This window comes from Diadema setosum, chromosome 16, assembly GCF_964275005.1.
Source record: "Diadema setosum chromosome 16, eeDiaSeto1, whole genome shotgun sequence".
NCBI classification, from domain to species: domain Eukaryota; kingdom Metazoa; phylum Echinodermata; class Echinoidea; order Diadematoida; family Diadematidae; genus Diadema; species Diadema setosum.
Genome location: NC_092700.1, coordinates 28354997 through 28379929, shown reverse-complemented (window position 1 = coordinate 28379929; position 24933 = coordinate 28354997). Strand labels below are relative to the sequence as shown.

At 42.3% G+C, this 24933-nt stretch overlaps 1 protein-coding gene across 1 annotated transcript; it reads left to right on the top strand.

The window, feature by feature from the left end:
• Positions 1–975: 975 nt before the first annotated feature.
• Positions 976–23382, top strand: LOC140239479 (uncharacterized). The gene is made up of 2 exons (XM_072319313.1): positions 976–1103; positions 18875–23382. Exon 2 carries the CDS (start codon positions 18885–18887, stop codon positions 21582–21584), a length of 2700 nt encoding a protein of 899 aa, XP_072175414.1. The 5' UTR covers positions 976–1103; positions 18875–18884; the 3' UTR covers positions 21585–23382.
• The last annotated feature ends 1551 nt before the right edge of the window (positions 23383–24933 follow it).

Genomic DNA, 24933 nt, shown 5'->3' with positions numbered 1-24933 from the left:
CAGAAGAAAAGAAGAAGAAGGGAATAATAGGAGGAGGAGGAGAAACAGACGAATGAAGTCGAGCGAAGTCGTTTTGCTCTTTCAGAAAACGCTGCCATATGTTCTTCTTTCTCAGCAGCATGTGTGCAGGTTGGAAAAGTTAGCTAGGGTCAGCGAGTGCTCCTTTTTTTTTTTCTCACCAAAGTTTGGGCAAGTGGTGGTTTCTTCGCGCACGAAGTGGTCCAATAGATTGTTGTGTCTGTGTGTGCATTTGAGTGCCAATTGTGTGTATGTGCGTGAAAGGGGGTAGAGGATTGTTAATTCATAACCATATCGCAGCGTTGTAACAAAGCATTATGAAGCATGCCGGGAAAGCATGAGGGCAAACTCGAAATTGAAGAATATCAACTTGTGATTCTCGTTTCCAGACTAAACTGGCGTAAACATTAATGACCACTGGAAACATTTCGGACGCACAACATAGATAAGACATTGACAACTTATCATTTGAATGTGATTCAACGGCATAATGATGTCTGAGGTAACAATCCGATAAATAATTCCCAAGCCAACCTCCCTTTTAAAATAGTCACGTCTGTTGAGAATTATTTTTTTTTTTTCGATGTTGATTGATGTCTTTTTAGTCTCCTACACTTATCGACATCTAGAGCCGGTGGTGTGATGAAAGCGACCTCAAATTTGGAAAGGAAAGCGAGTCAAGTGTCTAGTTGTTCATCAGGGGCACGGCCTTAGCTTGAGAAAATAAATCGGCTCGGACCTGAGCGAAAATTTGAAATTCGACAAGCCACGACGCTTCGTCCACAATGGCTGGGTCTGCAAAGCGCCGAACTTACATTGATGGAGTGCGCTGGCCACGCGCTCACACTGCACCGTACACGCATCCCTCTAACAAAGCCGTACGTTCAAACGGCAACGCAGTGTAGAAGAAAGGGGACGAGCGCCATACTTGGCAGCGAGTGTGCGACCTTCGTCAAACCGGCGTGTCTCGATCGCAGATTTCCTCGCAAAATTTCGAATCTCAGACGTTTTTCAACGAACATTTTCGCACCAGAACGAGCGTAATTACAAGGAGCGTAGTGTGTTGACAAGTTTAGAGTCGTAGGGTAAGTCATGCGAAATATTTGCGAGGTTTTTTGTTGGGGTTGTCGACTTATTTCGAGGCGGCTGGCCATTGACGCACTGCGTCATGGCACGTAGCGAAATTGTGCGTCGAATGTTGTCAAATCGCTCGCGAACATGACAGATGTTGCCTCCAAATTTGCATAAGAGTTCGTGAATTATTAATATCGCCAGGCAAGCATGCTATCAGGAATGTATTTGCCTTAATCCTTGTTATCCCCAAGCCGTCGTAAATGTCCCCATTAGACCAGATTCACAAATTTTGTTTGGATTGTCGATGGCTTCCGCCGAGTTTTAGACATGCAAACAATACTCGCAGTGCGAGCGAGCGAGCGTAGCGTCCATGTTGTCTGTGTGCCCGAAGTCATAAACCGGCTGTGCAATGGGCGTGTGTTGTCTGCTGTCGGTTTCGGCAGTAATTCCCCGACAATAAGACTCCAACGGCATGAACATGGCTGGCCTCACTTTCTTGTCGAAATGCTTTATTGGTAGCGTGGGGAGGTATTAGGAGCTTGCAGTTTCTCGAGTTTAGAGCCGTTGTGTGTTTGATGATGTTGAAATTTGCGCTGGGCAGATGTCGGTGGTGACTCTAGCGCCAGTGGTGAGTGGGTGCTGACGGGACGTGGCCACCCGGCAGTCATTTACGCAAATTGTCGCATGTCGTCTGATGTCTGGCTCTGTCGTTGTGGCTGCTGCATGCCCGTAACCTCGGGTCCCCTGCCTTGCGTCTGTCTACGACCCTCCTGTTTTTTCCTCCCCGAACTCATTTTTGTCTTTGCCAAGGGCTTTCTTTCCCCAGCAGTGTACAACACCATGATATGAGCAGCAGCTTGTACTACACTTCACTTGTTTGTTTCTTCAAAGCTAAGCTGTACTGCTCCTCTTACCAAATACCAGTCCAAGCTTGGTCCCTAGCCAGGCCCAGTACACTTGGCTTGGGCTCTAGTTCCATACACTGGTCCTTAGTTAAAAGTCTGGATGCTGGGAACACATGATTTGGAATAGAATTAATCCAGGATCACTGGTAGTTGAGTGAGAGCTCGACTGTTTAGTTTGTTAAAGCTGATAAAGGCAGTTATCCACCTACACATCTGTCAGACATGCTTGGGATATCGTGGTCGTTGGTTTAAAGTGATAATTTCGTGGAGACAACTATTTAGCAATGAAAATTTACTCGCCTGAGTCAAGGTATGTAGCCTGCATCTTATCAGTCCATGTGCATTATTTTTTAAAAGTTTAAAGTTATTAATTTTTAAATCCATGAAGCGTAATAAAGATAGCGTGCATCCTGGTTCTTGAGCATCGTATCTTGGCCTTGATGACATAATTATATGTAATGAAGTTGCCAAGGTAACTGCTAACTTTTGTGGTTTTGTTTACTTTTTTCCCCGCTTAATGTGCACAATTGTTTGTGCCTGCATGTTGGTGTGTGTGTGTGTGAATGTGCCTCAAAACTATGTGGTGATAAATTGTGTGACGAACTAATTTATCTCAGTATATTGCATGAGGAAGTGAGGATGTGCGAACTGTTGACAGCACTTGGATTCTGTTGAATTAATCTCAGCACCAGCCTCATGTTCTGATGTCAAATCGAAAATATTGTTCTGCACTAGAGGATGGTGGGCAGGAATATTATACCGGTACTGTAAAACATGATATAGGACATACTCGCTGCATGAAATTTTTTGCGAATCGGACCTGACGGTCTTTTTCGCAGCATTAAATTTTCGCGAATTGCCAGTGGCATTCAGTGCATATAGTGTAGGTAAGAACTTTTGCGTACATTTTAATTTTGCACATCTTGGCTCGCGAAATTCACGAAATTAAAATGTGCGCGAACATTCCTCTTATTTTATAGTAATCTTGGATCTTTTGTTTGTACCATGTGATGGAGTGAGATATCACGTGACCAGTACAGAAAGTTTCAGAGCAGGGATGCGTCGGCTCAAGATTTCTCATGTCCAACGAGTAACTGGACCTTCAGTGCCACCGTGGAGACCATCTGTCAAATATGTGATGCACCTGATGTCCATTGAAACAAGCTTGCAATGTTTCTAAAAACAAAAATCTCCCACCCTATGGCCTTATTTTCATTGCACGGGGCTGCATCAATGGGGAAATGACTGCACAGATGCTTTTTAGTTTGTAGTTTGGTTTTGTTTGTTGTTTTTTTTAAAATCTGGCATGGCTTTGGATGACAGCTAGACTGTGTTTGAACTCTAGAGGGCAGCCATGAAGTGATTGCACACACGTCGATGTCTTGGGCAGAAGAATCCAGCCTTCAGTAGGATGACTGAGCAAGACTGAGAGGCATTTACTGCTGCATAGTGTCCTCTTTGTGACAGTATTTTATTAGTGATGTGTAGCACTTTGTTTCCCTGTAATTAGTGTTTGTTTCTTCTTTACATACAATGGTTGTTGTTAACCACCCCTACTTTAAAAACAAAACAAAACAAAAACAAAACCAGCTACTGTCATGAGTTCATCGAGATGATTTCAGTTGGCAACTTCCTATATGTAGCAACGCATAATTTACATATAAAACAGAGCCTCGATGAAAACTACACTGTGAAGACGGGGAAAAAAAAGATAACTGCTGGTTTAACTTCAAGGAGTTTTCTGCTGCATCTGTACCCATGCCGCATTTCTACAACTGTATGTATAAACCAACTGGACGGGACTTTGTACAATTGCATGGATCTTTGTTATCGATTGCTGTTGGGGAGTTATGAAAGAATATGCATGCCAGGCTCTTCCATGTTCTGAATTTCTGCCGTGTGCGCACAGCATGCTTGTCAGATTGGTGTCGAGGTTCCACAATGCCGCTGGGTCCATTGTGCCGTCTGCCCAGGCCCGTGTTGCTTGGCATGGGGTGAGCCACCCTCCGTTCCTGCTCAGTGGCCAGTGATAAAATTTGTGTAGGACTCTGCTTTGTTTCCGCGCGTGGACAAGACTGGTGTTGATTCGGTAGCCCTGTCCTCTTCATCTGCACTTCACTCTTTGGCGACTGCGCGGTCACCCTCGATCGATCATGAGCATCAGCTGAGGTTGATGTCAAAATAGTTCAGCAGGCAGAGGAGCATGGATGGGTGCTCATGGCACTGGTAAAAGCGTAGAGTGACCCCCCCCCCCCCCCAAAAAAAAAAAAAGAAAAAAAAAAAAGAAAAAAGAAAAAGTCCTTTCAAGTTTTGTCATTTCAATAGGAGCTTCCATGCTCTTTTCACATGGGGCATGACAGGTAATCCCTCATATCTACTCCCACTTGCCCTAAACAGGATATTGGCATATCCCCCATTAGATTCTATACAACCAGGTGCCAAATGATATTACTTGCCCAACATCAAGTTTTTGTTGCCCTGGGCAACCAGGCAATTGGGTGCATAACACCCTGTTCAGGGATGGAAATAACTGTATACGCCAGATATTTTGCGAGGTTTTTATTTTCGCAAATATCGCGAGTCAGGTGCTATTTGCGAAATTAAAGACGTGAAAATAATGTCTCTGATCCCAATATGAATGTGACGCACACGTATATATTTCTGTGTTCAACAAAGTACTCTACAATCACGAATTTAACCACCTGCGAAATCGTCGGGAAGTCCCGATTCACAAAAATTTAGACTTGCTAAATATATGGCGTTTACAGTATAGTAGGTATGTGGTCATCGGCTGAATGGCAGAAAATCACGAAGTGGGCAGTTTCATCTGTCAGTCTTAGAGTAATTGCAAGGTTGAGCTTGCAAAGACTTGGCCTTGCTGGTCTCATGTCCACTGGAACCTTGCCTAGCTCAAGTAGGAGGCTGCAGGGTATATGGTTGCATGGTAACTGTCTGGAATGCATGAAATAGGAAGTATCAACAGCAGGGATAGGCACCATCATTTGCCCTTGTGGAAATTTTTGTGCACTGCAATACCAGCAGTAGCAGCAAAAACAAAAAACAAAAAACAAAAAAACAATTAAAATGTAGATACTCTTGTTTGTTTGTTTTTTTACGCAAGTAGAACAAGTGGGGGGGGGGGTAAAGATGTTGCCCCTTCGCTGGTAGAGAATCACAGAAAGTGTTACGACATCTACTGATCATTCAGCTGGAGTGAGGAACTATGTGATTGGAATATGGCTGAAACCACTTGTCACTACGGGCTGTGTATACCTGTGGCTGCTGCATGTGCAAGAGATTCATTGTTGAGCCACAGGGATGCGTAGCTCCCTCTGTAGTCTCGACTGATGACCTGGGAGTTGCAGAGTATCTCTTTGGCCTCACTCTCATCGATTTTATTGTGCAGTAAAAAGTATGATTTGTTCATGGTGTACATCTTCATGGTTCACATGTATGTGTGAATGTGTGGCATCACACATACATGTCATGTCCATGCCCTACTGTGCCATTAAATGTCCCATTCGTATATAAATTAGTTATGAAAGTGAGAGCAGCTATTAAGCTTTGTACACCATGTGAAAAGGATTCAGCTTGTCCCAGACACTGCCAGTTTTTGGTATTGACATTTTACTCACTTGTGAAGTTTTGCTTTTGGGTGCATTCTTCCACCAACCACCACTCTGTTATCTATTGTGGTACTTCATGACAAGGAGCCATGGCAGTATACCATGGTTGATTGACATCATTGCAATGGATAGTGGGCAGGGTTCTGGACATCCAAAATGGCAGGTTCTGGGTTCAAATCTTGCCAAGCGGACTGTACATCCATTTCATGGAGTGTCCTTGCTGCCTGGTACGCCGGTGTGCACTCACTCTTAACGTTGATGTGTTGGAAACAATAAAGCCGGCAAAGCTTGGGCAGAGATTGTTTCTCTCCTCTCTGTGATACAGGTCTGCATCACAGAGGTTGTCATGGAAACGCCCTCAGGGAAATTGAGAACAGATTAGAGAGTAAAAATCATGTAACAAGAAGGTGTAGTGCAGTAGTGTGACATTGTAGATGTAGAGCAGCTGTCCATTTAGTTTGTACATGAAAACTCACTAATTTTCTCCCAATCAAAATTTTCTTCAGACCTGTCCTTGGTATGTATCAAGAGTGATCAATACATTTTTTCGCGTCCTTCTCTGCGACTAAGTTCTGCATGTGCTCATCTTATATTTGAGGAAAGCGAAAATTAGTGAAATTTCATATTTTACGAGACAAATAGAGCTCTGCTCAACACATGCATCACACAGAGTTGCCAATTTGTCATACTTTAAATCTTAAAGTATTGGTGCTGTAAGATTTCATGCAACATGTTGGCGCTGTGGACCAATGTACTAATGAAGTCAAATGCTGTAGTGCAGCTTTAATTTTGTGAAGATACACACCATACTATTTATCTGTCATACGGCTTTTAAAACTTTTATAAGATAAATGAGATGCCACCGATTAATCTTGAGTATACATCACCACTGCCACATGCTTGTCACTTTATAATTTGACATTTGTTTTGATTCAATGCAGAGACTCCAACTCTCCCGTTTTCGACGGGAGATCTCCCGCCGAAAACCCATTTTTGCAAAATCTCCCGTTCTCCCGCTTGAGATTTAATTTCTCCCGCCCTGGCTCTGTGTCTCCCGTTGGAAAGGATTTCTTACTTATTGCTATCGTATGTTGAAAAAATAAGCCTTAGATAGCACCAGAGAGCATCTAGAACCCTAGGAAATTCGCGCTTCGCACGCATCAACTTAGAGTCTCCCGTTTGCTAGGGGTTTCGGGCGGGAGAATCTCCAGATCAGAAGGTGCTTGGGGTTTGAGTCTCTGTCAATGTGACTTTGGTAAACATTAATTTCAAGTAAGTTTGATAACATGAACAATTATATGGTACAGTTGCGTACGTTTGTATTGTTCAATGTTAAAATCTTCAGTCCTGCCAGGAAATTAATCCCAATGTGACATTTTATGAAATATGGTAGGCCAGATAAAGTTACTTGCTGCATACTTTAATGTGGGATTCCCCTTAGTGGTGTGGTGTATTAAGTTTTGTGGTTGAATTCTTGTGCCCATGTGCATGTCTTCGTGTGAGCTTGTCAAACTGGATTTGGATATAGTGATGATCGAGTCATGTTGATGTTACCTTTTTGCAGTATTTTGTCGTGTTGCATAAAATGCTGCAGGATTTTTGGAAAATCTTGTTTTTCCACCAAATCATGCTTTGTCAGTCCTCAGAATACTGTAAATTGTATATTCATGGTTGGCACCCCTGAAAAAAATCACAGAATTTTGTATAATTTTCTTGTGTACGGGTACTCGTTTAATTTCATGCTGTTCACCATATTTAGGTCCGGGAGAGTTTTCCTCCCGCCCCCCCTTTTTTTTTTTTTTTTGGGGGGGGGGGGGGGATGTTATTCAAATAGGCCCTACAGTATGGAGGTATGTCACTAACCCGTTAGAGACTAGTCCCACGTATACTCGGGCAGGTGTCTAGATGGTAAATGCTTGTTATCACTGTTAACCCGTTGAGGACGGTTTAATTTTGCTACAACACGCATTTCCCATAGACACTTGCCCGAGTATACTCAGGACTCATCCTCAACGGGTTAACATAGCAAAATCAGCTCCATCCTCAATGGGTCACGAAGTAGAGCTGCCTGTGAGATAATGGTGATGGTTGCACCCTCACTTGTTCTGTCTTGATATTACCGGTACCGGTACACAAAAAGTTTGATGTTTTAGGGTCTACTTGTGTTTTCCCTGCAAGCCACATTTCTTGACAGATATTGGTCAGATTTGTACTGAGGTTTTATCATCTGCGGTACTTGAATTGTAGTCAAATCTGAACCCCTGTAATTTTGATGCTGCTGCCCTCAGTGTTCTGCCTTGTACAGGATAAAAGGTAGCCATCCTGTCATACAGCTGTGTATTTCTTGTGTGCACATTTCCAGATCAGTTTTCTTCAAATCTGGTTTGGAGGTGTTATCATTATGAAACTTGAACCCTTTATTGTTTATGATGATGCTGCCCTCAATGTTCTGGCTTTTACAGGGTCATACAGGGTGTGTAGACAACGTCACATTTTTGGTTTGTATCTAGTGTGTGGCCTACGGGCTGCATTTCTTGGCAGATATCATTTAAATTCAAAACGGAAGGTTTGTACAGGGGTGTATCATTGTAAAATCTTGACATGTACTGGTACATTTTTGGTTATGCTGCCCCCAGTGTTCCACTTTGATTGGGTCAAAGGCTGCCACAATGTTATACGCATATTTCTTGTGTGTGCTGTACCATCTATTGTACTTTTTTTTTTTCCATTTTCGATATTTTTCAAAACTCATACAGACCTGCATCATGGTATATTTAGACCTTATTGTTTTCTGTTATGCTGCTCCCAGTGTTCAGCCTTTTATAGGGTCAAAGGTCATATTTTGATGGATGTTTTGTGTACATATCGATATTTCGTAATGGATATTGATGAAATTTTGTACTTGGGTGATTAATGAACAAATCTAGACTCCTGTTGTTTTTGAGAATGCTGACCTCATTGTTCCATCTTTTATAGGGTCAAAATTGTATAGGTTGCTGACTTGTTTGTGTTACATACAGTCCACTGGTCACACTTTCTGACTATATTTATCGTCTTTCATATATATGCAGGTCCATCATGATATACCCTCATCTGCTGCAGTTTAGTAACCTGGGGGATGCACTTTTGTTACATGCCAATGGATATTTCTCTAGTGTTACTGGTCTGTATCCTGTATTATAGTTGAAATACCAGGCCAAGCTGGTGTATGGGTACCCCAAAGGTATGATATTGTTACACAGGGGTGCCATTTATGGCCCCTGCATTGGCACACTCATGGCAGGGGAGGTTGACCCTTCAGTTTTCAAGGGCTGGGAGGGGGAGGGTAGTCACAAGTGTGGAAGCGCATCAGGGCAATTACCCCACTCCCCCCCCCCCAATACTAGTTAGTGATTAAAGATAAGAGAGTGAAGATAAGGTTAGGGTTAGGTTTAGGGTTAGAGTTTGGATTGGGTTCAGGATGGGGATTAGGGTGAGGGCAAGGGTCCATTTGTGCCACTAAAAGTTATAGATCTGACATTTTGGTTGTCCAAAAAAGAAATCACTGTATAGTGGTCTGAAATATGACAATCTGTTTGGAATCATACAATGTAAGTGCCTGATCTCTGGCCACCGAAAGATAGCCTTTTTGGATAATTTGGTGGCCCGACATCAATATTTAGTGGCCCCAGACCACTGCCAATGTTGAGCCCTCATTTAGTCATGATTTCAACATTATAGAGCTGGTGTGTCTGCTGGAAAATCTTGAAATTTTAGGGATTGGAATATCGACTTTGTCAGAATATCAGGGATATTTATTATTTTTTTTAGCTCGCCTGAGACGAAGGCTCAAGTGAGCTATTACGATCGCTCTTTGTCCGGCGTCCGGCCTATGTCGTCCGTCGTGCGTCGTCCACCGTGCGTGAACTTTGTACATTTTCATCTTCTTCTTGAGAACCCCATGACCGATTTTCACCAAACTTGGCAGGTAGCATCCTTAGGGGGATAGGATCTCAAATTTGTACAAATGGGCACCATGCCCCGCTTGGGGGGGGGGGGGGGGGGGAAGAGGGGCCCAAACCCCCAAATGGAATCTTTAAAAAATCATCTTCTCTAGAACCAGAAGTGATAGAGCTAAGTTAATACTATGAGTTAGTACATTGATGACTGTAGTTTCAAATTTGTTCATGGCGGAATCAAGGATGCCCCCCTTGGGACCCAGGGGAGGGGTCCTAATGGGGCCCAAATTGTACATTTTCATCTTTTTCTTGAAAACCCAAGATAAATTTTCACCAGACTTGGCAGGTAGCATCCCTAGGGGGATAGAATCTCAATTCCATCTAGTGGGCACCATGCTCCATCTAGGGGGCCCCCAGGGGGCCCACCCCACCTCCCGTAAGGAATCTAAAGATTTTCTCTAGAACCAGAAGTGATTGAGCTAAGGTAATACAATGAGTCAGTGTATTGATGACTGTTGTTTCAAGTTTGTTTATGGCAGAATCAGGGGTTACCCTGATATAATATATATATGTAAATGGACACCATGCCCCCAGCTCTCCAAGCTGCCCCCACCACAAGTATCTGATGTTGTCAGGTAAGAGTCTGCAAGAATGCATGGAAGAAGGTGGACTTGCGATACTCGGGTGAGCGCGAGACCCCCCAGGTCTCTTGTTTTTTGTGCCTCTGTTTTGGGGGTTCTATGTGAGAATTTTATTTATCAGAGTGAAACAATTATAATTGGGTGAACTGTGCTGATTGCGTGAGAGTTGGCAGCCCTTGGATATCAGAAGAGGCCTATTGAAGACTTGAGAATGTAGAAGATCATTCATTGTTTTCCAAGTGGATGGTTGTAACCCCATAAAAATAATGCTTAAGTCTCTCAGTGAAACATGATATGTTAGTCTTGCCTTTAGTGTGATGTAATTCAAATCTGTGTGTAATCAGTTATATGACCTCGAGGCCACTTCCTTTTAAGGGCAAGTCCAAGATATCGCGCACCTTACGTATGGGACATTCAGAGATTTCAAACCTCTGAAAAGTAATGAAGGAGCACTTGGATTTTATTGTTTATCATCAGGAGGACTGGTATCCCTGAGAAGAATATTGTGTTTAAGTTTGATGTCATTTGACCTTGGGTTAATGGTTTTATTAAGAAAAATATGCCAACTTACGTATGGGACCAGAGAAAAACTGGATTTTTCAAAATAAAGTTTGAACTGAAAATTCTCTGAAAGTACCTTACTGATCAAGTTCTGTTTGGAAGTGAAGAAAGGTACAATACTGAAGTATCTTCCAGCAAAGTTTCACTGCAAAAGAATAAAGCATATTTTCATGAAGTTGGTTTAATTAACGAAAGTACACCTTACGTATGGGACATGGCTCAACTTACGTATGGGACATTTGTCTTTAGTGCACAAATGCATTCATGGGAATGACTTTAAATTTCCCCATAGTGTCATATTCAGTTCCACAAATCATGCTACAACATGTAACAAAGGAAATAGACTTCTAAGTGGGTACTTTCCTGGTTCAGGTACCTAGCAAAAGCTAAAATAAAACAAATAAAAGTAATTACCAATTTACAATTAAATGTCTTAGTTTGGATTCCGTCATGCATTAACACTGTCCTCATGATGTCTGCACATACAGATATAGTGTACTGACACTCTATTTCTAGCCCATTTGTAATTACTCTAGTCAATATTTTTTCATCAAATGAAAAAAAAAATGAGCGAATTCTAGCTTGTGACCTTGATATAGCATACATGTACATGTACAATAACTAATTTGTAGTCTTGATAATTTCAACTTTAGAATCAAATGTCATGTACAGTGTAATTTGCAAATACAGTTTGAAGTGGGTACTTTCAGTAGCTCTAGGCTTACCTTGCAAGTTGTCTGAGTTTTTATAAAGCTTTTATAATTGTTTGAAATGCAGCACAAAACACAACAACAACAAGAGTACTTCATTTTGCTCTGTAATCATCATGTTTTGCCATGTGAATTTTAGCTGAACTGCAAAATCAATCAAATTTTAATGAAAGTTTTAGATTTCAAGGAGATAGAAGAATGTATGTACCAATGCTGTTTTTTTTTTTTTTTCAAATTGCTTGGCTTCGTGTCTATGAAACCAAAGACGACAAAATTTGTGTTACTTTGTACATACATACATGCTTGTGTAGCGATACAGGAAAGATTATCATTTGCACATTCAAATCTAGATTTGAAACACTTAAGTTACTCACTGATCTGCAAATTACAATTTTGAATAAATTCTAATAACCTCATTTGATCATACACTACCAGATTGCAATGTATGTTGATAATTGTGTAGATGTGGGGTACAAAGTAAGTATGAGTTGATGAAGGTGTCTCAGAGCACATCTGTCTCTTCAAACACAAAATAGAAAAGAATATTGAATTCCCTATTTGTTTGTGTAATTTGTGTTTTTAGCACTCCAACCACAGAACCAGTATTGATATTGTGGTTTATAGCAAATGTAAACTATAGTCTTCATTTTACAGGATTTTCAGAAATCATGTTCATGACCTTGATGTTAAAGTCATGACATATTCTGAGGGTGAGCAGTTGAAATATTAACAATCATATCAAAATAAAAAGTATTCTCATAGGGTTTTTCCTTTGCTATCAACTCTAGTAATGACAAAGTTACCTGCTCACACCTTAAGTGATTTTTCTTTTCAGTAAGACCTATAATGTTGTCATTGATGAGCGCCATAAGCACAATTGTTTTGATTTCGCTTTTGAGGCTGTACAACCTGTGGTACATGCTGAACAGTGTACTGCACCTAAAATGACACTCAGAGAATCCCATTCTTGGACAAAGTCATTTTGTAGAGAGGTAAAGTTGAAAATGATAACTGAATTAAGAAAATGTCCAATATCAAAATGTTAACGGGGAATGTTAATTTAAGACCAGCTGCACAGCCTGTAATGAAAATAAGAAAATACAAGTATAAATGAATATTCTTTATTTTCCTTTCTTAATCATAGAATGACTCAATAATGCTGTTCTTACACTCTCCCTGAGGTCAACTGAGTAGGAGAGGCAGATATATAGACATTTCCTTCAGAGTAGGTGCAAAGATAACCATTAACCAAACAAATGTAAGGACATATAGCATTCATGTCAAAAGGCGGTTTTCCCATTCACTTTGCATGTAATGTCCCATACGTAAGGCATTTGTCCCATACGTAAGCAAACTTTAATTAGTTATAAGATGAAGGACTAATTAAATTTCCTCATTTAGTTTTGCTAATCTGGAGTTGACATGAATAAATTAGAACTTCCTAAAGTATGATTGGTCAATGTTACAAATCTTCAGAAAAAACTTAAAAAAACATACTCAAATCCTTACGTATGGGACACTATGTTCTGGGAAAGTGCATAATTTGCATAATTAATGTGCTGACCTTGTCTTACCAATTGCAGATTATACTAACTCATACAGGGGTCATGTCCATAAAGGAACTAGGTCAAGGACAAATTCAACTGATTTTAGATGAATATTTATAATTTGTCCCATACGTAAGGTTTGTTTTTGATTTATGCAAATCAAGGCCATATTTCTTGCATAAATTTGCATAATTCAATATTTTCTTTGCTGGAAATATATGATTTAACTCTTTGGCTACAACATGATATCAATAACTTTTTGATAAAATCAAGATGAATTTTGAGCATCTGAGGGGACATTATCTTGGACTTGCCCTCAATCAGAAAGTAGAGAGAGTCCGGACAGTCTCTTGTCTTGTGATTTCTCATCCAATCATTCTGCCACCTGGGGGCGGGCTTTCACCGAACTGAAGTCAACCAGCTCTCGAACATTGTTTGGCGCACGTGATACAATCAGATAGCAGTTGACCGTGGCAGCACTGTAGCTCTGTGTTTTGAACCAGTCCAACTTGCAATAATAATAATTTATATTCTTTCTGGTCAGTTTTTTCTGTCTTTATTTGTTACAAACTCAAAAGCTGCATCACTTCGGTGATCCCTCGCATTTATCCCCAAGTTGAATTATCCTTCGGGTTTATGCCAGGTTCAAGTGTGTGCGTGTGTGTCACACACAAACACACTGCTATAGCTTCTGACCACCCGAGCATTGAGAATTAAGGGTTTCTGGGACGAACACTGCACTAGGGCTTTCTATAGCTCAGTCGGTAGAGCACCGGTCTAGCAATCCGGAGGTCTCGGGTTCGAATCCCGATGGAATCCCATTTTCTTTGCTCACTTTTCCACTAATAATTTATATTCTTTCTGGTCAGTTTTTTCTGTCTTTATTTGTTACAAACTCAAAAAGCTGCATCACTTCGGTGATCCCTCGCATTTATCCCCAAGTTGAATTATCCTTCGGGTTTATGCCAGGTTCAAGTGTGTGCGTGTGTGTCACACACAAACACACTGCTATAGCTTCTGACCACCCGAGCATTGAGAATTAAGGGTTTCTGGGACGAACACTGCACTAGGGCTTTCTATAGCTCAGTCGGTAGAGCACCGGTCTAGCAATCCGGAGGTCTCGGGTTCGAATCCCGATGGAATCCCATTTTCTTTGCTCACTTTTCCACTAATAATTTATATTCTTTCTGGTCAGTTTTTTCTGTCTTTATTTGTTACAAACTCAAAAAGCTGCATCACTTCGGTGATCCCTCGCATTTATCCCCAAGTTGAATTATCCTTCGGGTTTATGCCAGGTTCAAGTGTGTGCGTGTGTGTCACACACAAACACACTGCTATAGCTTCTGACCACCCGAGCATTGAGAATTAAGGGTTTCTGGGACGAACACTGCACTAGGGCTTTCTATAGCTCAGTCGGTAGAGCACCGGTCTAGCAATCCGGAGGTCTCGGGTTCGAATCCCGATGGAATCCCATTTTCTTTGCTCACTTTTCCACTAATAATAATAATTGGCGACTGATGTAAATTAAAAGTAGGCCCTACTGACCTGTGGATAGGTTTTCATTTGTACATTTCTTTGTGCAAGTGTCATATGTCTGTAAACCATTTACCCGTTGATGACGAGTCCCGAGTATACTCGGGCAGGTTTCTATGGGAAATACAAAATCAGTCTGTCCTCAAAGTAATTCTGTGATGTTTGAAGTATGTGTAGTATTAGGTCGCCTAAGAGCAAAACACAAATGTATTACGTTGTAGATGCAGTGTGTAGGTGTAACTGCAGGGCTTCTTTCGTTCTTTTTTTATATGTGTCCGTCAAAGTTGTGAGATGAATGACATCAACAGTGTCAACTGGTGTGAAGTGGCACAGTTTTGGTTTCCGTACTGATACCTGTGTGAGATCATCAGTTACTAGCACTGGATAGCTCTCAGTCTCATTAAATGTGTGTTCATTTATAGTGTTCCCCAATGGATGCTCTGAATTGAGCATGACTAATATAGTTACTTGTATTACTGTCCACTCAGGGGCGTCACCAGCTTTTTTCAAGGGTGGGAGGTGCATTTAAATATTTCTGGTTCCACTTCCGGGTTTCATCAGCTAACTGGTAAGCAAAACAACAACAAAAAAAAGCCTCTTACCTGCGCGCATGTAAGGGAGCGGAGTGACCGAGCCCGTATGACGAGCGGGGGAGGGTCTGGATGGGGGCGGGTGTCCCACCTGCGAAACCATGAATTGCGGTGAAGCCCCCCCCCCCCCCCTTTTTTTTTTTTTTTTGCTTGTCAGCCGATGAAACCCGGAAGTGGCACAAGAAATGGAAAAATTGCGTGTGGAAGGGGATTTTTTGTTTGTTTTGGTTTTTTTTGCTTGTTGTTAGCTGATGAAACTCGGAAGTGGCACCAGAAATATTTTTGCCCCCCCCCCCCCTTTTCAGAATTCCTGGATTCGCCCCTGCAGACCTTTCCCCTGAACCTAACCCTAACCCTATCACTAACCAGCATTTGGGGGGGGGGGGGGGGAGTAGTTGTCCTCGGGAGGAATGATTTGGTGTACAGTTGTAGGAGTTGTGTCTGATGCAAGGCTTGCCAACTTCTAGCCTGTTTTCATGGCCGCAGCAGCCTGCCATGAAACGGAGGTGCTCAATCATTAAACAGTGTCATCATAGCTAGGAGGAAGAGTAGCACAGCGATCATTTGATGTAAAGTGACCAACATCAAAAGTCAGTCAAACAGTAGACAAGGCTCTCGTCCTATTTTGTGTGTGTGTGTGTGTGTGTGTGTGTGTGTCTCCACTTACATTTTAATGTCGCCCTCTTGTGATCAATGACTGCATAGGTCGATCATATCGTACAGTATTGTGTACAAATTGCTTTCAAAACTTTGTCACCCCAGGGAAGGGGATAAAGTGTGACAGATAAATGGCAGATGAATTATACTGATTAGATTTCAAGTTATCTATCTGTCTATCTCAAAGGTCAGTGGCTAGTGATCAAGGCAGTTCACCCAGCAGGTGGACCAAAGGTCAATGAATGATGGTAATGGCAAAACACACAATAGACTCCAAGAGATTTGGCCAGACTTTATTATTTAAAGCCCACTGCCTTCCAGATCATTTGTAGCCAGAATGTTGTTCTTGTGGTTCATGGGTGTGAGTTTCTCAGCACTTGTGCTGTTTGGGGCAGGTTGTAATGGCAGTAGCTTTAACCCTATTCTAACTGGGGCCCCCCCCCCCCTCGACATTTTGCGCCACGATTCCGCAACGCGCAAAGATTTTGCCGTGTCGTTTCATGACTTTTTTCATTGAAGTCTCCCGCATATTTTGAGACCAAATTTGGGACGTCCGGGTACACCGTTCTGAAGTTATGCAATGTTTTGCATATGCATATCAACCTGAAAACCGCTCAAATTCATGATTTGGTGTGCAAATCCAATGCAAACTGTGTTTTTTTTTTTTGTTTAATTGATATAAATTAGATTATTTCAACTTTTAACCATTGAAATAAATCAATTCTAATGTAGATAAGCTTGAAAAAGTGCCTCCAACAAATTTTGGCAAAAAAACAATAGAAAACAAAAGATTGAAAAAACAAAATACATAAGAAATTAACAAAACAATAAAAAACAAAAAATGATTTTGATTGCACTATTTTTTTACAAGAAAATTGTTTGATGTGTCTTGAGGAACTCTGACACAAAAATTTAATAATCCTTCGGTCTTTTTGATGGAGTTATAGGTGAAAATATGATTTCATGCGTTAATTTGCATAATTGATTTATTAAAAAATATGAAATCAACATTTTTCTATTGTATGACCATGTAATCTTGTAGTTGACATCCGGCTCTATGTTCAAGCAAAATTTTGCGGCGATCGCGCGATCGGCTGCCGAGATCTGAAGGGGGGGTCAAATTGACCCCCCCCCCCCCCCCCCCCAGTAAAAACTTGGTCTCAAATAGCCCAGTAAGAATAGGGTTAACAATGATGCAGTGTAGAATTGTTTGCTAATAATAGCTTTGGTGCTTTGAAAATTGACTCGTGGGCCAATGAGCAGAGGCAACCCAAGTAAGTGTTGACTTGCAAGCAACACTGACCCGAAGCAACTGAAGCTCCTCGTCAAGATCACAATACTGGTACAGTTGAACCTCTCATATCCGGACAAGTCGGGACCGGGGGCTCATCCGGATAAGGGATTTGGCCGGATACGGGAGACTCAATGCTTTATACATGTACATATACATACACATGTACTGATGTAGCCCATTGTAGTACCACATGTAGTAATGTGTATACTGCAACCTTTTCATTGTTACACTCGGTAACAGACCCCAAAATAGAGGTGTATGTTAATGTTGGAAGTAATATATAATTCATGTGTGTTTGTGTAGGAGTTCTCAAGGAGTTGGGAATCCCCCTTTCCTCCCGTAATTATTAAAAAAAAAAAAAAAAAATCATGGCGAGATTGCGTCCGTATAATAGAGAGATCCGGATAAAGGGAGGCCGGATAAGAGAGGTTCAACTGTACTTCATTGTGTTCAACTGGTAGAAAAGTAATAACTGAATGATCAAGCATGTGAAGTCTGGGAGAAAATATTAGCATGTACATTGTATACCTGATGTAATATCTTGTCCTACAGCCACATTTCACTTCCGGCAGTTATGGACTTTGAATTGCACTCTTTGAAGTTAACCCTATTCTAACTGGGCTATTTGAGACCAAGTTTTTACTAAGGGGGGGTCAATTTGACCCCCCCTTCAGATCTCGGCCGCCGATCACGCAATCGCCGCGAAATTTTGCCTGAAGATAGAGCTGGATGTCAACTACAAGATTACATGTTCATACAATAGAAAAATATTGCCTTTCTATTTTTAATAAATTAATTATGCAAATTTGTGCATGAAATCATATTTTCACTTATAACTCCATTAAAAAGACTGGAGGATTGCTGAATTTTTGTGTCAGAATTCCTCAAGACACATCAAACAATTTTCATGTAAAAAAATAGCACAATCGAAATCAATTTCTTTTGTTTTTTATTTTGTTAATTTCTTATGTATTTTATTGTTTTTTCTATTGTTTTTTTGCCAAAATTTGTTGCAGGCACTTTTTCAAGCTTATCTACACTAGAATTGATTAATTTCAATGGTTAAAAGTTGAAATAATCTAATTTATATCAATTCAACCAAAAAACACAATTTGCATTGGATTTGCACACGTTATCATGAATTTGAGCTGTTTTTTTGGTTGACATGCATATGCAAAACATTACGTAACTTCAAAACGGTGTACCCGGATGTCGCAAATTTGGTGTCAAAATATGCGGGAGACTTCAATGAAAAAAGTCGTGAAACGACACGGCAAAATCTTAGCACGTTGCGAAATCGTGGCGCGAAACGTCGAGGGGGGGTCAATTTGACCCCCCCCCCCCCAGTTCAGAATAGGGTTAAATAATCAAATTTAGATTTAGATGGGTTTCAGAGTTTGTAAGACTTCTGAATTGCTTTGAGATTGCAGCTACATGTATCACCTTGAAAGGAAGCCAGTGTGGCTATCAGTCCAAGTGATCTGGATTCCCTGATTTAAGTCTGCTGGCAGCAGTTTTTTTTTTTTTTTCTGCCCCATTTGGCCTAGGCAAAGCACTTACAAATTGTAATCCTCATAGACTAGTCCTCAGGAAGGGACTTAAAACTGCTAATCTTGTGGTGGTTGCTCCTGTGCATATAGTGTTTCCTTTAGTGGCCACATTAAATAAATCCAGACAAATGAGCACCAGATTTCTTTTTCTCAGATTTTGCTATTTTGTCTATGAATGCATTGCAAACTTGTAATTGAAAATGTGTTTTTGTTCTTGTGTCTACATACAGAGTGGCTACCATGATGGCTCAGCCAGTGGCAACCCCAGTAGCCAGTGAGAAGGGACTTGACAGCAGCCAGCTGCTGCAACCGATGCACACCTCTCGGCGGGGCCTGCAACAGGTGCTGGACCTCTTCCACAATGCCACGCCCAGTCTCAAGCAGCTGCTCCTGCACGAGGCTGACATCATCTACGAATGCCGCGTCTGCAAGGGCCTCTTCAGGGGCCTGGTCAACTTCATCGAGCACAAGAAGTCCTACTGCAAGATGCGGGCGGGGCTGGACCAGCACTGCTCCACCAAGGTGATGAGCCTCAACATGAGAGACGTGTACCCCAGTGAAGATGCAGCAGCGCCGCAAGTAGAGCCACAGCCACCGACTGGTTCCCCAGCTACTGAACGCGTTCTCCCAGAGAGGTCGTCTGGGGAGCCAGTGTTTGTGAATGACATGTCCTCAGGGGTTGGCAACTCCGATGCATTTGTGGTCCTGCGGCCCATCCCTTCCACGACAGAAGCGATCGAGCAGCAGGTGGTCCGGTCCGACCACATAGTGAACCATGATGAACTTGAAAAACTCAGCATCTTCACCCACGCGCCCGAAGGTGAGGACACCTCAAAGATAGTGGGGGAGATTGCAATACGCCAAGCAACAAAGGGTGCCAAGACGACAAGGATAGAGAAGCGTGCAGCTCTTCACACTATTCTAAAAAATGTCAGCGGCAAAACAGTTGTGGACAGCAGTGAACTGTTGAGCAATGCAGCTAGCCCTGAGGGACCATCAAGTCCCCCAGGTAGAGGAGCAGAGGTAGGAGGAAAAGCAATAAGTCCGAACAAAGTGGATGCTGTTGTGGCGCGCAAGACTAGTCCTCAACAGGAACCGAAAGAGATGAATGCACAGGGGAAGGCAGCATGCCAGCCAACTGAGTGCCAGATCTGCAAGAAGAAGTGCAAGAACTGGACAGCACTGGCCTGGCACATGCGCATTCACAAGAGGCCAATATTCAAGTGCTCCCTGTGTCGATACAGCTCGGCGTCGGTGTACAATCTGAGGCGACACATGCAGACGATGCACCACCTGCCAACCAGGAGGGTTGACGAGCTGCTCAGCAGGAAGGTGGAGCAGCAGAAGGTCTCCCACGGGGGACGGGAGAAGGAGGGTGCAAAGGAAGGGGAGAGTAGCTCAGTTCCCACTTGTGACATTTGCTTCAAAACTTTCGCCAATCGTCGCAATGTCCTGCGGCACAAGGAGATCCACCGGCGTGAGCGCCTCACCTCTGACCTCAACCGAGGAGGGACAGTGACGCCGTCCCGAGAGGAGATTGCCCAGAACAAAGTAATGCAAATCATGGACGAGAAGAACCTCAAGTGTCGGCGCTGTCAGAAGCAGCTGTCAACCATGCGACGTCTTCAGCAACATTGCTGCAACCACTTTGGCTTCAACCGCTATCGATGCAAGTTGTGTCCGTATGAGAACAATGACTACACGCAGATGAGGAGGCACATGATGGGCAAACATGGCAGGCAGTTCCGCACAATCCACCAGATTTCTGAAGCCATCCGTAACATGAAGGTTGGTATCTGGGTCAATCTTGTGCAGAACAACAACGGTGCAAGTGCCGACGAGAATGCGAACTCCAGTGTGGGAAAACCAAAGGAGAATAGCGAAACCAAATTCATCAGCCTCAAAACCAAACACGATGCAGCTGTAACACCAAAGATGAGGGAGAATGGGAGTACACTAGATGTCAATGGAGACAGTGGGGATCATGAGGATGATACCTTGATGGATGTAGAAGAGCATAAAGCAAAGGAAGAAGAGGAGAGTGAAGGAGATAATGATGCTGAAGAGGAGGGGGAAGAGGAAGAAGAGGAGGAGGAGGAGGAAGAAGAAGATGAAGAAGGAGATGCTGCAGAAGCTGGAACAGCAGCAGAAAACAAGAAGGATCAGAACAAGATTGAGATCAAAGTTGCTCGGTCTCAATCAAACAAGGAAAACAAAGTCATGCCCAAAACGCCCACGAAGCAGCATCAGAACACTAACTCCGCCAAGGATATTCTCCTGACTCCGCCCAGCAGCAACGGTGCCAGGAAGAGCCCGGAGCCGACGCCCAGCCGTGATATGCCAGTTCGCCAGGCACGGCTCAACCACCAGAGTGTGTCTCCCCGCAGCCAGCCGGAGAAGGTGCAGGGCGATCGGCCGCAACTCGACAAAACTCAGCAGGTGCGACGGGACCTGGGCAAGACCTCAACGGAGAAGCCTCGCTCCATCAAGACGGAGATCGACGAGGAGGCTAAGAACATGTTGGAGATGATGATGGACAAGAGGCTTGTCCGCTGCCTGAACTGCAACAAGAGATACCAGTACCTGAGCTCCCTGCAGCGCCACGTTCGTGACCACCTGCTCCGTGGCGAGACCGACGTGCGGCCATCGCCATCGAAGGATGTGGCTGACGCCTCTGCAAAGCAGCAGGCCATTGAGGCCCTCATCAACACCAGCCTCCTCAAGTGTCTCAAGTGCAAGAAGCGCTTCGAGAGCGTGAGTTCCCTCAAGCGGCACGTAGCGCGCCACCTGGGCTACAGCACCTTCAAGTGCATGTACTGCGGCTACCTGTCCCGCAACTACACCTGGTTCAAGCAGCACTTGATGATTAAGCACCCACAGGAGGTGTCCAACCCCAGTAAAATGGGTAGCCTTATAGGGAGCATGAAAACCAAGAAGTAGAGGAAGTTTCAGCCTGTTTTGTGTTAAGGCAATGACTTCCTGCTGAACAATTTGACAAAAGATCAGTCAGCAATGCTGTGATATTTTAGACAGTGTCTTGGAAGAAAGAGCCCAGAGACCCTTATAGCAGTCGAGTCACCAGCAAAAGGTCAATGACATATGTGGAATACCTAATAATTTTCTCATGTAATTTGGTAAGATGATGTTGCATTATTTTGAGATAGTTTGGTTTACTTCTCGTAATCATGTATGATAGGTTGTATTTATCACTCCAAGTTAAAGTGATGGTTAGTATGCATGATTCCATCATTGTGATTCAAAGTTGATGTTTTGTATGAAAAGTTGATTTTTGGTTTTGTTTTGTAAATTTTGCAAGTAACTATATGTGCTCTTTGAACACTAAGAGAAATGAAGAGCAATGATGGTCTCTTGGTTTGATGTAATAACTTTTTGAGATGGCACAGTGTTGTGAACTGCAGCAAGAAAAAAAAAAATATGCTGCGTGTATGGTAGACCTGTGTAGACCCATTCAACTATACATACATTGTGTGCATGGTCAGTGGTGTTTGGTTTCAGATGACGAGCGCACGTGCACATCACTGCAGTTGGTCACTTTTTGCACTTATACTTCAGCTTTCACCAAAATGATTAATTTGACACCAAATCCTTAAGCAGTAGGGTGCGAGCCTCAACCTCCTCAGAGTAAGCACAGAACAGACAAACAAACCAAAGTGTACGTGGTTAAGTCCTTAGTTCACTGACTTGGCATTGAACCAACTTATCACGGCAATGTTTGCTTTTTCATGCCAAAAAGATTATGAACACCAGTGGTGTGTGTATATGTGTTGGGATGTGTGCTGGTCTGATCGCTGTACTGTACTAGTCTAAAGTTTGGACTCCTTCAATGATATCTGTATTGGTGTTGCTAAACCTGTTCATGTCAAGTTGAATCACACACACACACACACACACACACACAAGAAAAAAAAAAAAAGAGTCCAGACTACTGTACATGCCATACACTTTGCGAATCGGAACTTCCTGATGATTTCGCGAGTGGTTAAATTCGTGATCGTGGAGTACTGTACTGAACAGAGAAATGTATATGTGTGCGTCACATTCATATCGGGATCAAAGTCATTATTTTCGTGTGTTATTAATTTCGTGAATAGCACCCAACTCGTGAAATTTGCAAAAAAAATAAAAACCTTGCGAAATATTCAGCGTATTCAGTAATTGCTGTCAGCTGAAAGTAGAGGTCAAAAGTTCACACACTTCTAATTCAAGCATACACTCCCTCAAAATTCTGAAGGGAAAGTGATAGAATGGAGATCCTCGAGCCATTGGTCTGGCCTCTTTTCTTTTTTCTCCGGTTTTCGGGATTGTGCTATCACTTGATTTAACACGTACAAGTTTAGCAGCTCCAATAAAGCTATCATAAAAAGAGTCCAGAATCTGAACTAGTACGGTACGTGGACAGGTTGGTCGCATCGCTCACCGAGCCTAATCTCTCACCAGATTTCTGGTGTTAGGACAGAGTTGTGTGTTTACGAGAGAATCGTCCTCACACCTCTGTATCTAAAGAGGCCAAGTTTGTGGCTTGATTGAAAACAGCCAAGGAAAAAAAAAACAGAATTCCAAGTCAAGACACTTCAGAATGTCAAGTGCAATGGAGAAAACAAAATTGGGAAATGCGCCATTTCAATTATGGTCCAGTCAGTTGCTTGCAGATTCTAGTTGGCAGTGTCAAGCAGGTGGCCATTACTTGCATCTGGTGCGTAGATCGTTGAAAACCCCCCCCCCAAAAAAAAAAAAAAAAAAAAAAAAAAAAAAAACCGAGGAACTCGATCTACCAACTGCAAAAATTTAAATAAAGTGGTCTACATAAAATACCATTTTATAGTAATTGGTCATAGTGCATTCATTTGACTAATACAGTGAGGATCAAAATCGTTATAATGCTTGCAGTGATTTTATGTCAGTAAATAACATAACTCCAGAATTTGACCTGCTGCCGATGGGGCTAGACTGAAATGATGCGTACCGGTATTTATGTAGATCATACAGTAAAACATAATCTAATATATTGCCTTGTCTGTCATTGTAATACAACACTAGACAGTCCCTCGGGAGTTAAATTTCCCCTCGAGAGAATACTTTCCCTCAGCGCCGTGTGCTTTGGGGGGAAATATAATCTCTTTGGGCAACTGTAGCTCCTGCGGTGATGTTAACCCGTTGAGGATGAGTCCCGAGTATACTCGGGCAGGTGTCTATGGGAAATGCATGCCGTAGCAAAATCAGCCCGTCCTCAACATGTTAAGTGTTATATTACACCTCTGAAATAAGGCAATATCTGTGTAATGCTGTACCCCAAATGAAGTAAGGTTTGATATTCTTATCTGAGTTTACAATGCTCTCCACCTTTGCTGTCTTTATCAAGTCAATCAACAAGGACAAGTGACGAAAATTGAATCATGCACACTGAGGTGTCTGGTTTCTCTCTGGTTTTTTTTTAGGTGATCCGAGTATCCTCTCGGATCACCTATTGTATCTGTACGGATTCTTTCTTCTTCTTCTTCTTCTTCTTCTTTATTTCTTTCTCCTCAAATGTTGTGCAGCGGTTAACTCTAAAAGTCATTCACCTATCACTTCTAAACTGATACCATATATGTATCACGTCATAAGGACGACAGATCTAATGTATCACTGTGATCAGTCAACCATGACGTCACTATGACGTCATTATCTGAAAACACGTTCACATTCGTATCTCATTAATGGAATGGATTTTCTCAATGAAATTTACATATCATATAGTTCAACTCAAGCTCTATTGATATATTTCATAAAATTTAGTCACGTTCATAGTAAACGAGCGCGTACGCGCGCGTTGAAATTTTAACATGCTCCAATCGAGCTCAAAATTGTTTTGCACACGTTTCAGGTCATTTGGAGTATTTCAGAAAAAATCGACGGACGCGTACGCGCGCGCGCATATACGCACGCACAGCTCATATGCAATAGAAATTTCCCGTCTTTTCACACGTATCGGATGTCTGAAATGTCATAGAATGTTTCTACCAAGTTTCAAGTCAATCCGACTCAATATGACGTCATACGGGCCCGTCAAAGTTGAAATTCCGCGCGCGCGTCAATGGCGATATACAGTGCAACAATGCCAAAAAACCGCCAAATTTAAATCCGATTTTACTCGTCAGGATGGACGGTGACCCCCCATTTTCTTTACATATTTTGAAAGCTGATGAGTTGTACATATCATTTCATGGGTTGGCGATACTGAAAAAATGATTAAAAGACATCAAATTTCTTTAAAAAGTAAAAAAAGTAA